The sequence below is a fragment of the Physeter macrocephalus genome, chromosome 13 (assembly GCF_002837175.3).
Source record: "Physeter macrocephalus isolate SW-GA chromosome 13, ASM283717v5, whole genome shotgun sequence".
Taxonomy (NCBI): domain Eukaryota; kingdom Metazoa; phylum Chordata; class Mammalia; order Artiodactyla; family Physeteridae; genus Physeter; species Physeter macrocephalus.
The window spans coordinates 78439373-78453776 of NC_041226.1; the positions used below are offsets into that span (position 1 = coordinate 78439373).

The window sequence follows — 14404 nt, forward strand, 5'->3', positions numbered from 1 at the left end:
GGGAGAGGCCACAGCAGTGAGAGGCCCACGTACCACAAAAAAATAAATAAATAAATAAAAATTAAAAATAAAAAATAAAATTAAAAAAAAGAACCAGGCACACAAAGACACAAAAGCAGATGAAAATTACAAGGAGAAATAGCAATCCATTGCAGTGTATTATCCATGGGGGCTCAAAAGATTGGAGTTCAAAACCATATACTTTAAAATAAGTATGTTTACTAGGCCTAAGGAGATAAAAGAATGAGAATCTCAGCAGAAATCAGAAACCATGAAAACGTGTCAACTGGAAATTCTGAAACTGAAAAATGCAGTCATAAAATTAAGTACAATAGAGGATGAGGTTAAAGTTAATTAGACACAGCCATTAAAAAAAATCCTAGGGAAGTGGAAGATAAATCAGAAAATATCAAGAATGAAACACAAAGAAGCAGAAGAGGAGAATGGAAATTCCAGAAAATGGTTTAGAACCTATATTCCAGTAAAATAGTTTAGAGACCTGAAGGATATGCTGAGAAGCGTTTTTGGAATTCTGGGGAAAGGAGAGAGAGTCTGTGGGCAAGAGAAAAGATCTGGTGAGAAATGGGAGAGAATTCTCCAACACTGATGAAAGCACTAAGAAACAGGTTTAAGTTGGCAGTTTCTTATAAACATACACTTTCCATATGACCCAGCAGCCCCTCTCCTGGGTGTTTACCCAAGAGAAATGAAAACATTGTCCATATAAACACCTGTATGCAAATGTGCATACTACCTTTATTCATAATCACCTAAAAGTGGAAATAAATGAATTGTCCTTCAGTTGGTGACTGGACTGTATGCGTTATTAATTGCTGTGTAAAAATTGCCCTCCAGAACTTAGAGGCTGTTGTTTTGTAGTTTCTGTGGGTCAGGAATCTGGGTGTGGCTGAGCTGAGTGCCTTTGGTACAGGGTCCCTCGCGAGGAAGCGATCAGCTATCAGTCAAAACTGTAGTCATCTTGAGTCTGGTTGGAAAGATGGTCTGATTTCAACATCATTCACAGGAACATCTCCACAAGGGGGGCCTCACATGGGAAAGCAAGGAAGAGCACCCAGGATGGAAGCCATGCCCACTGCACGGCTGCTCTTGGAGGGGACAGCCAGCACTCCGGCCACATCCGGCTTGTTGGATTCAGGCCATATGTCCAGTCGAATCGTGGGAAGGGGTTACATGAGGTGTGAGTGCCTCCGGGTGGGCGCATCAGGAGCATTTCACAGGCTGACCAATGCATGGATCAACTCTGCAATAAAAAAGGATGAACCATTATCACACACGACAAAATGCATGCACCACAAATGCATTGCACTGAGTAAAAAAAGAATCAAAAGACTCTAAGTATGATTGCATTTATATGACATTTGGGAAAAGGCAAACTACAGGGACAGTAAGAGATGAGTGGTTACCAGAGCTGGGTGCAGTGGCCAGGGCTGGGCTGTGTAACAAAATGTCACAGGCAGGATGGCCTGTAAAGAGCAGTGATGTGTTGGCTACAGTTCTGGAGTCTGGAGTCCAAGGTCAGGATGCCGGCACCGATGACAGCCCTCTTGCAGTTTGCAGATTGCCAGCTTCCTGCTTGCCCTCACATGGTGGAAGGAAGGAGCTAGCTCTCCGGGGTCCCTGTTATAAGGGCACTAATCCCATTCATGGAGGCTCCACCCACATGACCTAATCACCTCCCAAGGGCTCCACCTCCTAACACCACCACACTCGGGGGTAGGGCTTCAACATATGAGTTTTACGGGGACACAAACATTCAGACCACAGCAGACCACAGAGGGGCATGTGGTGGTATTGACAAATAGGAATGAGTGTGTTCCTATAAATTTATAGGCAGGTACATAGGATAAAGGTGAATCTTTCTTTCTGTAAATGTCACTTTTGTTTTAAAAAAAAAAAGCCTGAGTAGAATAAATACAAAGAAAAATACTCCTAGGCATATCATAGTGAGACATTGGTAACCAAGCATGAATTTTAAAAGCAGCCAGAGGTTAAAAAGGAACAAAAAGACAAATTACCTTTAAAGAAGCAGTGGAAGTCCAAAAACAATGAAATACAATATTTAACATGCTCAAATAAAGTAACTGCCAATCTAGAATTTTACAAACAGTAAAATACTTCTGTAAGAATGAAGGGGAGTTAAGGATATCTTATAAAAACAAAACAAAACAAAAACTGAAAGAATTAAACATGGGCAGACCCAGAATGCTCAGGTAAAAGAAGGAAAAATGAACAATAAAAAACTAAGTAAAGTTAGGAGGGGGTAAAAATAAAATTTACTCTTATACACTGATAAATCACATTAACAGGTTATAATTTCAAAGGTAACCACTGAAAGAACAGTAGAGAGGTGTATAATTTCCAAACTAATAGAGTAAAATAGAATAATAAAAAGTCAATCAACCTAAAAGATAGCAAAAGGGGTAAAATAGGAATATCTGCAAGGTACAACAAATAGAAAAGTCTCAGATGGTAGACAAAAAAGCATACATGAAAATAATTAAACTAATTGAATTCCACTAAACTTTAAAAGACTCTTATTTAGTGTAAGTTCACATTAAAAATCAATTAATACAGTATTTTAAAGCTTAAAGTTTCTGAAAACATGTAATACATGAGGATGCTGAAAATTTAAATGTGAAGGGATAGAAAAGGAAAGATATAGCACGCACATATTAAAAACAACAACAGTTCTGTTTGGAAGTTAAAAATTACATTGCTGAGTAATCAATAGATTCAAGGAAGATAAGAACCTAAGTTACTGAAACAGAAAATAAGCAAAAAAGTCAAATGTTAATTCTTTGAAAAAAAATCTTTGAAACATTAATAAAATTGAGAATTCTCTTTCAAGGTTGATAGCGAAATAAAGTGGGCACAAATAGTCAATTCTGGGATGAAAAAGGTGACCCACCACAGATCTTCCAGAAATTAAAAAAATGATAATGATTATATTATAAACAGCTTTATGCCAAAATAAATTTGTGAATTTAGATGAATACTTTTCTCAAAAAAAATTACAGCTAACCCAAAATAGAGAAAAGAAATAGGATAGCTAAATAGTAATGCAAATGTTAAATTATTGAGTTTGTAAATGAATACTTTCCTACAAGGAAAACTCTAGGCCCAAATGATTTTTCTGGTAAGTTGTCTCAAAATTCTAAGGATGAAATAATTCCACTGTTATACAAACTCTTCCAGAGAATAAGAATGAAGAAGGAGAAGAAAAAAAATTAAAACAGAAACCTCTCCCAGCTTGCATAAATAGCCACTTAATTTATGACAGAACTGGCATTGGAGGAAGAATAATCAATTGCTGTCCATGTGAGGAACAAAAATGAAACTTGACCCCTACCTTACGCTATACACACACAATCCCTGGTAGGTTTTAGATCTAAACGTCAAATGTAAAATAAACTTTGTAGAAGAAAATATAGAATAATAATTTTTTAACCTCAGAGATGAGAAAAGAAAGGACTTCTTAAACAAATTAAACAGGATACAAAAAAGTGCTAACCGTAAAGAAAAAAAAAAAATATATATATATATACACACACACACATATATATGTATATATATATGTAATGGGATAAAATATTTTCAACACATTTAACTAACAAAGGGCCATATTCAGAGTTTACTTAAAAACAAACAAAAACTACTGAACAGAAAAACAGAAAGGACAAATGAAAAGGCATGTCCACATTTTTAATGAAGTCCAACTTTATTCGTAATTAGAGAAATGCACATTAAAACCACCACGTGATCCTACTACAGACCCTATAGAATTTCAGAACTGACTGACCAGGATGAGGAGCTTTGTGAAAGGATCACCAGGAATGTTAGGGCAGGGATTTCATTGGGAGGAGAAAGAGCCAATACTGATTTGAGAGAGAACGTTGGGAGTTTCTGGGTAACGGACAATGTTCTATTTCTTGACGTGTGTGGTAGTTACAGTTCCTCGCTTAAAAAAAAAAAATGGGAGCGAAAGAGGGAGGGAGGGTATTTCAGAATGGCTGTTAGGTGGCCAGGATGGTGGTACTCCATGGCCGTCAAGAGATTCTGGCTTCACCGTCCTATCTCTGGCTTCCCTCCAGGTCCGAGTAAGGTCGCGGGATGTAGTTTTTCATCTGAGCACATTGCTCACCCAAGGATGTTCATTGCTGACCTGCCCAGCAGTGGGGGGCGAATGGGTCTTGGGGAAAATCTAGCCAGGCGATTCTCATCACAAGTCACGCTTTACTTGGAAGGAGTCAGGGGGTGGGTAGTTGATTAGGGCAGGGCTTGTTCAAGCTTAGCGTCAAGGACCCCAGGGTAATGCGGGAGTGTTCTGTTGGCACGCAGGAAAAGGATCGTGTTCATCACACTCACACAGAGAAAAAGCCCCAAAGTGTTTCTGAATGCTACCCCTCCCCCCCATATTAAGCAAGGATTCCATGTAATGATTGATTGGAAGTATTTGGCTCGTAAGACAGAGGCTTTTTGGTACGATGGGAGGAAATGACCCTGGGAAGATACAGAAGGATTTTTATACCTGCGGTAAAGAGTTCTAGGGAAAGGAACTGCAGTTACCAAGAAGAGACAGACGTACCGGTTCCCAGGTTCCCAGAGCATGGGTCTTTCCTAAGTTTTCTCCTCTCTTCTTCAACAACATATTACTATTCATCTGGCCTTTTAATTTTATGCAGGTTATAAAAGCTGTGCATGTTTTATGGGACAATTTGGAAAATACAGGAGAGAATGAACAATGAGTAAAACCTACCATTCCTTGTATTACCCAGAAATACCCAAAACATGTCTACTATTCCACTGCGTAGAATTCAATTTTTTTTCATACAAGTATATGTGTGTGTTTATATAAGATGTTTGGTTTTGTTTTTATAAAGCTTGAGTTAGAAATCTCATGTGGTTTATCTCTAGGTCAACAAATGTAGATCTGCATTGTATACAGTTGGCCATTAACTGTACATGATGCAGAGCCTCTCATCAGATAGGACTAACATGGTTTAAAATAACCCAGCCCTACTTGTTGGATATTAGAATTATCTCCCGATTTTCTATCCTTAAAATTAAACTGAGTGTTTATGATGGATTACTCCAACTTGATTAAAATAGACATTTTGTAAAACTTTCCATGTTAATGTGTCATGTTCAGATTTATGTGTGTGTGTGTTTAGATGGAAATACAGAGATATAACCTTTCTTTTAAAACCATTGCTTTCTGAAATCTCTGAGGATAACCCTTTACATAAAGGATAACAAAAACATTGTATACCCTTATACTGAAATTAAATATTCCTAAAATAATAAAAATGGAATTTGAGTGATAGCAATAGTCAACAAGTGTGTGATAAGAGAATATTTCACAGAAGTCGCATATATCTAGTAAGAAGGTAATTAATTCATTTTTTATTTTCGACTTTGGAGTATTTAAGGATAGCTGCTAAACAAAAAGGGAAGTTAAAATATATTGGATGATCAAAACTGAATGCACAAACATTTTAAAAGGTAACCACATATCCTTTCATTTTTATTAAACATAGACTCCAAGGCCACACTGAACCTAGTGCTATGGTAGCACCAATCCACATTGACTCTGGGAACCTTCCCTGCTATTCTCCCTAGCTCACCTTGGGTGATGCTTATTCTACCACAAGGAAAGAGAAAATAGGCACTCCCTTTTACCGAAATATTTAATTTGTCTGTGTTTTGAGTCAAAAGCCAAAAGCTATGGCTTGGTAAATGGTCCTAGAAAACTTAATACAAAAAACTCTGAGTCTTACTCTAAAAAGCAAAATAAGCTCCCAAACCAATGGAAGAAACCAAAAAACCCTCTAGACCAAATGGAAATTTTTGTGGAATATGTTGCCTGAAATTAATCAGATAAAATTAAATATTTAGGAATATCAGGCTTCAAAACTTCAGTATGTAACTGATAGTGTATGTTCAAACCCTGAAACAGAGATTTATACGTTATCCCTTAAATGCTTATAGAGACCAGATTTTTAAATAAAGCTAGTTCTGCGTTGTTGTTCATTGAAGATCACTTGAAAATCTCGAGTTATGTGCACAAAAGGAAAATTATTTCAGTTGGGATTTCAGTCTTTCAAAGCAACATGACATGTTTATTTTGATTTACCTGTGTGGACACCATGAGCTTCTGGGTTCCTGAAACCTTCCCATGACTATTAAAATATCCGGCACAATGCTCTGGATACTCAGGCAGGCACTCAGTAACTGCATTTACTGATTGGAACAATGTTGCATATTTCCTAAGAACCAGTAAGTCCTACGCCGGGGCCAGAGTCAGAAAACCTCTCCTGGTCGGTATGATAAAAACTGATCAGATGTTATGTATGTAAAGCACATGATATGTACACGGTCATTATAACTCAAATCGTTTAGTCGTACTGGTTCACAATTCACAGCGTATAGTCAATATGCTTCCTAAATAAAGGCACGAGATGGGAAGAAATGTTTAAAATAACTTGAAGTTTTCATTGAATCAGAAACAGTGTTATTTTCAAGGAAACGATTTCTCTGGAATGCCAGTATCTGCATGCTACCTCTGCTTCCCAGAAATAATTATCTGTTTGTTCATTTGCTGAAATATAGTTATGTGTGGGTAATTATAGCTATCACTTACTTTAATTGCCATCCTTTTACTGGTGCGAACACAGACTTAGATTTTTTTTGTATATTTAATTATTCCCTGGACTTGTGGTTATTTATCATTCGATTAGAGAACAGTTTTTAGTGCTAGAACGTTGTAGTCATATCAAACAAAATATTGTGAATCTAAAGATGTTTAGTGGGGAAATAAAGATATGACAAATTCTATCTAGGCCATTTTATGTTCAGCATGATTTTCTTTCTTGCTGCTGGATGACTACACATTTTATCGCTGGGCATCAGAAAAAATGACAATTAAAGAATACAGTCATTACATTTGATTCTACAGTTACCATTCTCTGAAGATTGTCTTTCTTTATTTGTGCTGTGTTTATCCTCGGTGCATTGTAAGGATAATCTATGGTGATAAAGTACTGGGTGAGGCCATTTACAAGACCAGAAGCTCTGCATTCTTTACATAGACTCCAAGGCCACATTGAACCTAGTGCTATGGAAGCACCAAACCACATCGACTCTGGGAACTTTGGAGAATGGCTTTTTTCACTCACGCTCAAGAAAGATCCAGACCCCTAGCGAAGGAGCCTTTGGTTAGAATCCATGAAATGTATTCAAATAATAGGTTTTACAACCTCATCTTGTTCATAGGAACTGTATAGATTCTTTGGAATTCATACTGCTTTCTGATTCAGAGCCAAACTGCCAGAGGAAGCTAGCCTTCACTTGACAATCTAGAATGTGGTGCAGGTATCTCTTTTGAGCAGTAGAAGGTAGGTTTGTCAAGAAAGCAGGCTCCTCAGGCATTCAGAAAGCCCTGCTCCACTCTGCCTTTTCATTAAAGATAGTTTGAAGTCATATTGAATAATTTCTAATTTGGACTTCATTTAATTCGGTTTCCTCCATTGTAGTTGAGAGGTCGGGTTGAAAATGGCGGATGGAACTGCTGACTCTGCCATTTCCTAGTGGTGTTGCATGGCTCGTCTCTGCCTGGGCTCAGATCCAGGGCTGATGCACACTCACTCCATGACCCTGAGAAAATGACTCAACCTCTCCAATTCTCAGTTTTCTCAGCTTAAAAATGGGGACAATCAAAGGACCTGCCCTGTGGGATTGTTATGAGGATTTAGTATCAATACGATGATGCTAGCTAAAATCAGTGCTCAATAAATATTACCTATACACAGATATCATAAAAGACTTAGATATTTTAGAGCTAGAAGATCCCTGAGGATTTATCCAATAAAAACAAGAATTATGTGCATGACATAGATGAGGTATAAGGCAGTGAATTAATTCCTCCAAGGCCACACAGGCTATAATACTAGAATCAATGCCTTATGACTTGTTTACACATAGACCCAAGTACCCACGTGTGTATAGTCAGACACGCAGGTCATTTTGATGGTCTACACTGGTGTTCAGACATTATGATTTGGAGCCTCTGGCATGAATGGAAGTCGGGGTATGTGGGTAGAGTTCAAGGGAAGGGAAGCATACTGTTGCTGCCACAGAAAGAGTACATGGAAGGAGGGGCATAGAACTGTGTTTGCTGGGAATTATTGCCCCAGAGTCTGGTCTGGGAAAGGGCTGTGCCCTGAGAAAACTAGAGCAGGTTTATAAGTATGCGTGAGAAATCATTCTGTGATGGAGACCCCACTTCCCATGGAAGTCAACAAATAAGGGGCTTCAGATGAACCTTGAATGTGCCCCCAGCACCAATCAGGGGTCTTCAACCCTGTGGGAAAGCACAGTGGGATTCTCTACCCCAAGGCTTTGGGGTTCTTCTGATGCCTTTGTGTAACAATGTCCCTTAGCTACATGAGGGACACATGTTCAAGAATTTGCAGGTGAAATAATATAATTTCTGTAATTTTTTAAAAAGATAATGAGAAGTAGATGAAACAAGATTGAAATACTGAAAATCCTGAAGCTTGGTGATGGGTCCATGGAGTTTCACTCCATATTCTCTTTGCTTTTATATGTACATGAAATTTCTGTAATAAAGAGTCTTGAGATATTTGTTGTCTTGATAGATAAGATGGGCTAATTATTGTAGTTTTATGTGCACTTCTTTGAATACTTAATGAAAATTTGTTTATTATTTAGTGGTCATTTATAGTCTCTCTAATTTTCTGTACAGAGTCTTTGCCCATGTTTTAAAATATGAGAGTAGGTCCTTTATTTTGACTTGCAGGATGTTTTAAGAATAATAGAGCCTTTTATTTGGTGTATTTAAATGTTCTATGTTGTTCTTTTTTAATTTGCATTTTACTTTTTGATATTTTTAAAGTATATTTTTAAGGTTCGAATAGAAGTATTGATACGTTTTCTTTTCCTTCATGGCGTGTGTCTTTGGTGTCATTTTTAGATCATTTGCCTTTAAAAAGTACTGCTTCTAATATGGCAACAAAATAAAAGGTTTTGTTGGCCAAAAAAAGAAACCCTGCCTTTTCTAATCTCCTTTGCACCTTCGGTGCTTCCGGCTATTCCTTTGCTCCTCCGGCTTCACACTCCCATGCCGTATTCGCCATAACCGGGCTTTCTCACCTCCCTGCTATGACCTCCAGGGTCAGTGCTACCCCAGAGTCATCTTCCCCTGGAGCCCCCTCACCTCCTGCATGACCAGGAGGAAATGACATTCCCAGAATTTCTCCAGTGCCCCTTTCTTCTCTTGTCACTCTCTCTCTGTCACCACCCAGCCTTCCAGCCCCACCCCCGACACTGACTCTATCTGTCCTGACCCTTCTTTAGTCGACAGGTAAGAGATGCCTTTGCACCCACCACTTAGGTACCCTGATGCCACAGCCCTTCCCAGAAATCTACAGTGCTACCCATTGCCTTCAAATATCGCCAGATTCTGTGAAGTGTTAGGTGACGCCTTTAATTTCTGGACTACACCCTCCAGGTCCCCTACTTCGGCCATCTTACAGGCCACCCCCAGGACGTGGAGACGTCTCGTGTTCATGTGATGCTGCTGCAGCTCTTCCATTCCCTTGGCCTTGCTCACCTTTCAAACTCCTCCCCATCCTGGAAGGTCCACAGCCTTTGGCATCTCCACCATCACTCTTCCTCTAATCCCTCAACCAGAGCGAATCCCTGCTTTCTCTAGATCCATCTCAACGCCACCTGTGCCCTGTGGAACCCTTCAGTCATTCTGTTGTGTATTCTGCTTAAGAAGCATTACCGTGAAGATTTGAGCTCCTCGGAGGCAGACCTTTTCTTGAGTCTTGGTGCATTTCCCAGTGCCTTATTCAGAGGGTGACCTAGATATTTCCTAACTTTATTTAGTTGACACTGCTTAAAGCAGTTCATGCTAATGACTTGGCTCTGAGTTTGGATCCTCACTAAGCTGAGTTTCTGTTCTGATTCAGCGAGCAATCTTCTAATTGATCATTTAGTTTTTAAAAACGGATCACAGCACTCTTCTCCTTCCCCAGGTTCCTAGTCTCTATAAGACGTCCAGTGAACCGGATTCTCTAGCAGCAGACATTTGTCTTGCTTGTCAATGGGCCCTTCATCCCCCTCTCACACGAATCCCAAACTCTTAGCTTTGGCCTGCTACCTGGACATACATTTTATTGTGACTATCTGCTTATCTAGTTGCCTGGAACGCCAACCTGTGTGTGATCTTGGATTTCCACCCACCCTTCCTCTGTATTGATTCCGATCACTCTAACACTCACTGCTTGATTGGAGCCTTCCCCACACCTGCTACCCGGGTCTCGATACAGTATTCCCCTGGGCAACTTTAGACATTGCTATTGCTTTTGACCAAGACCCAGTCCCCCCATGACCACCCATCCGTATGTCTATCACTTCCCAGATACTGGCCCTCTCCTGCCCAGTCTCAATGAACCAACCCTTCCATGCCAAGGTATTTCTATATATATCAAGAAGATCAACTGGGAAGTCTTCTTATGTGTTAACAGGATGTTGTGGACTTCTCTGCAGAACTAACCCTCTAACTGGAAAAATATGAGTGATTGTCTAATGATGTTTAAATCAGGAATCTTGTACATGTTTAATCAGTTATACCATACTGGTTAATTATGATTTCAGATGAGAGGAGCAGTCACTTCAGAATCGAAAGTTGTCTAGGTTGAACTTTCATTGGATAGTTACTTTTTCATCCATTCATTTTTATCAGTAAGTCACCTGATTGATCCCTCTCTCACAGCGCTTCTCAGCCAGGGATGATTTTGCCTCCCAGGGGATATTTGACAATGTCCGGGGACAGTTTTGGTTGCCACAGCTAAGGGGGTGATGCTGATGAACACTGTGCCTATGCACAGGACAGACCGCCAACAGAGAATTATACAGCCCAAGACGTCAGCCAGGCTGCCGATGAAGAACCCTGCTTGGGTCACGAGGGATAATTACTATAAGCTTTTGGAGCCTCGAAAGCACTTCTGTATCATGGGAGATATAAGTTGCCTCAGACCCGCCACTGAGCCTATAGGGTTGGTTATGTATTGGTCTGTTGTGATCAGGCAGCTACCCTGACCTTTTCCGCATGGAATTTCACCCAATCTCCTCCTTTCCTTTGGGTGTAGAATGAACGATAGTCAATAGAATTCATCTGACACGTAGACTTGATGGTGTCTTATCTGTCTTCCATCCCTTCTCAGCCACCCTTCTACCCCACAAGTGGGAAACAGACTACAACCTCAGGGACCCATTTACCCTCCATTGCCCACAGGCTTCTCTTTCCACCATCAGTGTTTCATCAGACTATTTTCAGCCTCTAGAAAAGTTTTCCTTCTCCGCTCCAGTACTTCTTTGCACACGTTTGTGCTATTATGACATATTTCTTCATTATCATTTCATCTTTTTTTGCCAGTACATTTCCTCTTTGATTAGATGGAAGTCCAGCAATACCTGGCATTACCAGGCTGCCTTGGGAAATTTATTTTTTAATGAGTGTTTACTGACCTTCATTTCAATCCATGAAATGTCACCATTTTAATTTGTTCAGTAAGTACACGACTTACTTTATTTGGGGAAAGAACACACAACTTAATGGCTATTTTGTGTTGACCTCCATAGGTTTACCTGAAGACGATGGATTCTCCAGGTTGTCTGGGAGTGGGACTTCCTCCTTTCAGAGACATAGAGAGAGTCACACCACTCAGGTAATGACCCCTCAATGCTTACCTTTGCTATGGTAACTGAAGTTAAATGCCTACAAGAGATTCATGAAGGTGTGAACAAGAGTGTTTGTTCTTACTGGACTAGGGAACAGTTATTTTCAACTCTGCTGTAAGTTTCTTCACCTCAGCATTCTCTTTCCCTTTGTCTCAGCTGACTGCTCTCTATTCTCTGCTGGTTTCAAAAAAAGAAGAACATCGAAAATAAATAAAAATTAATAGATGGTTTCATATGAACTGTTATGACATAATTTATGTAGTGGCATTTTAAAGTCACTGTCAGGTGAAGGGTATATTGCATCTGCTGAATGGTATTAGTATTTCCTGCATTTGACCTCAGCTCAAATAGGAAGGCTGTAAGTGAGGACAACATGGAAATAAAATGCTTGAAGCCCCTGTGGTTTCATGGCCATTATCTCTCAGTTTCCACCTCAAATTCCATGTAATCCAAATTCATTTATAAACTATCATTTGATCAGAACACTGCAAAATCAAAATGAGATTGCAGTTCACAAAACTGTTTTGATGTGCTTCAGTAATTTCACGTGTATGCATAATGTGTTTGGCCTCAAAAATTTTGCCAAAATAAAGAGGATTATCACTTTAAAATAAACTCTAGTGTTTGTAGAAAGAATAAAGGATTTATAGCAATAGTTTAGTGTCCTTTTTATGTTGAATTTTAACATACTATTTTCACTAAGTATCTTCAAAAAATATGACTTTGCTTTGAAGGTGGTACACAACCGACAATGTATCAAAGATTTTATTATCAATATATTAAAGATTATTGCTTTAGCAGCAAGATTATTTTTTATGAAGTTACAGCACAACTTTTGCTTTGTCAAATATCTACATTAAAATCGTTTAAAAACTCAGTCAACTATTCAGATGTTGTCATGAAACCAATTATCCAGCCAAGGATCTGTTTTCATCTGAACATTTGACATTATATAGGCACGGTTATATTATCAGCTGAGATTTTCTAAATAACACTGATGAGTTAGTGGGAAAAATCAATAATTTAATCTTAAAAATAAATCTTACAGTAGACAATATGCTGAAATCACTTACGCTGATATATAGGCATTGAAATAGAAAAAAAATGCCGATCGCTTGCAATAATAGATTGTCCTAATCTCCCCTCTGTTCCTTAGAGATGCATTTACTTTACCTTGTAAGCATTACAGCTGCTTTGTCTATGATAATTCACGGGGGAACCTGCTTGTAAAGAACATTGGCTTGATTTTTATTATAGGGTTGGCTCCTATACGTTAGAGCACAGTGATAGCTACATCCTTCCCAGGGCTCCCACTACAGTGTGGTTCGTAGAGAAAAGGGTTAATTTTGAAAGAAGGTGCATAAAATAGGCATCTCTGGAACTTTCCCTCTGATCGTTCATGGATTTGGCTGAGATGCAAAGAGAGATGGGAAAGATCACCAGCAATAATTCTCCATTCCCAGTTTTCAATGAGGGCTTGTTTTCAAATGCAAACCATCTCCAGTTATCTCACAGTGCATTTTTTCAAGGAGATGGAAAACCAGGCTCATTTTCTTCCATGGCTGGTGTGGGCATTCTCCCGGCAGGACACATGTGTCAGTGTGGGGGACCTATAACAGTTATGTGGAACTATGCCTTGAATGGCCACACGTCTCTCAGCATAAATGCTTCTTGTATGACATTTACAGAGGACATATGGACACATACAGGCATATTGCATTCTAAATTTTCTAGTAATGCTATTAAATAAGAATTCTATAAAATCAGCCCTGAACTGATTGGGCATGTAGCAATAAAATGAAATGTTGACTAAAAATTGAATTCCTATTTGAGGAGGTCTATATTTTAATTCGCGTCATCAGTGATTTTAATGAAATCCCTTTAAGGAAGATAAAATGTCTGGGTGTTACTGTAGATAAAGAAAACAAGAAATAGATTTAGTAATTTGCCAGAGGTCATAGGGAAAATGCAGTGTCCACAGTTTGAATGGATGTCAAGAGCCTATGTCTTGTTTCTGAGAGTGAGCTTACCATGACATTAAAAGCAATGGAGGAGTCATCCAACTTTTACATAAAATTTGAAGAAGTTTTGGTCAAGGTGAAAATCTTAAGTAACTGTAGTGGACATTTGTGGTTTGTGTTTTTAGCTGCTGGCCACATATTTAAGTTTCTGGCCTACCACCATGATAATATAGGGAGAGAGAGTTCACCTTCCTCCCTTCTTTGAGAGCTGGATAAATGCATGTGAGCTGGACTCTGTCTATCCACCATGGGTTATGGGTTGAGAGACATACGATGGAAGGGACGAGGATAGATGTCGCCATGGGGGTGTCATCTGGCCACAGTGGCTCCCTCCAGTGGCCAAAGATGTTAGCCTGTGTCTGTGATGGCCGGTCACCGCGTTCACCTTGGGTGCAGCCCACGTGCCAAACCTGTCCTTAACTTCACATCCAATTATTTTGCTTTCCAATAAATCTTCTACCTGTTAGAGTTAGTTTCTGTTGCTTGCAAAAAAGAATTTGACTGACACACTAACCTGATTTTATTGTTATTATCTATAAAATTTACTTTATATCAAAGGGTTTTTTTAATTTTATTTTTTATTCTCTATTTTT

The 14404-nt window shown here is 39.0% G+C and overlaps 1 protein-coding gene across 1 annotated transcript in view; it reads left to right on the forward strand.

Annotated features, from left to right (window-relative positions):
- MYO16 (myosin XVI) overlaps positions 1-14404 on the forward strand; it is a 432588-nt gene that overhangs the window by 401157 nt on the left and 17027 nt on the right. The window contains exon 34 of the mRNA XM_024123222.3: positions 11692-11777. Coding sequence (XP_023978990.2) covers positions 11692-11777 — 86 coding nt within the window. The remainder of the gene's footprint in view (positions 1-11691; positions 11778-14404) is intronic.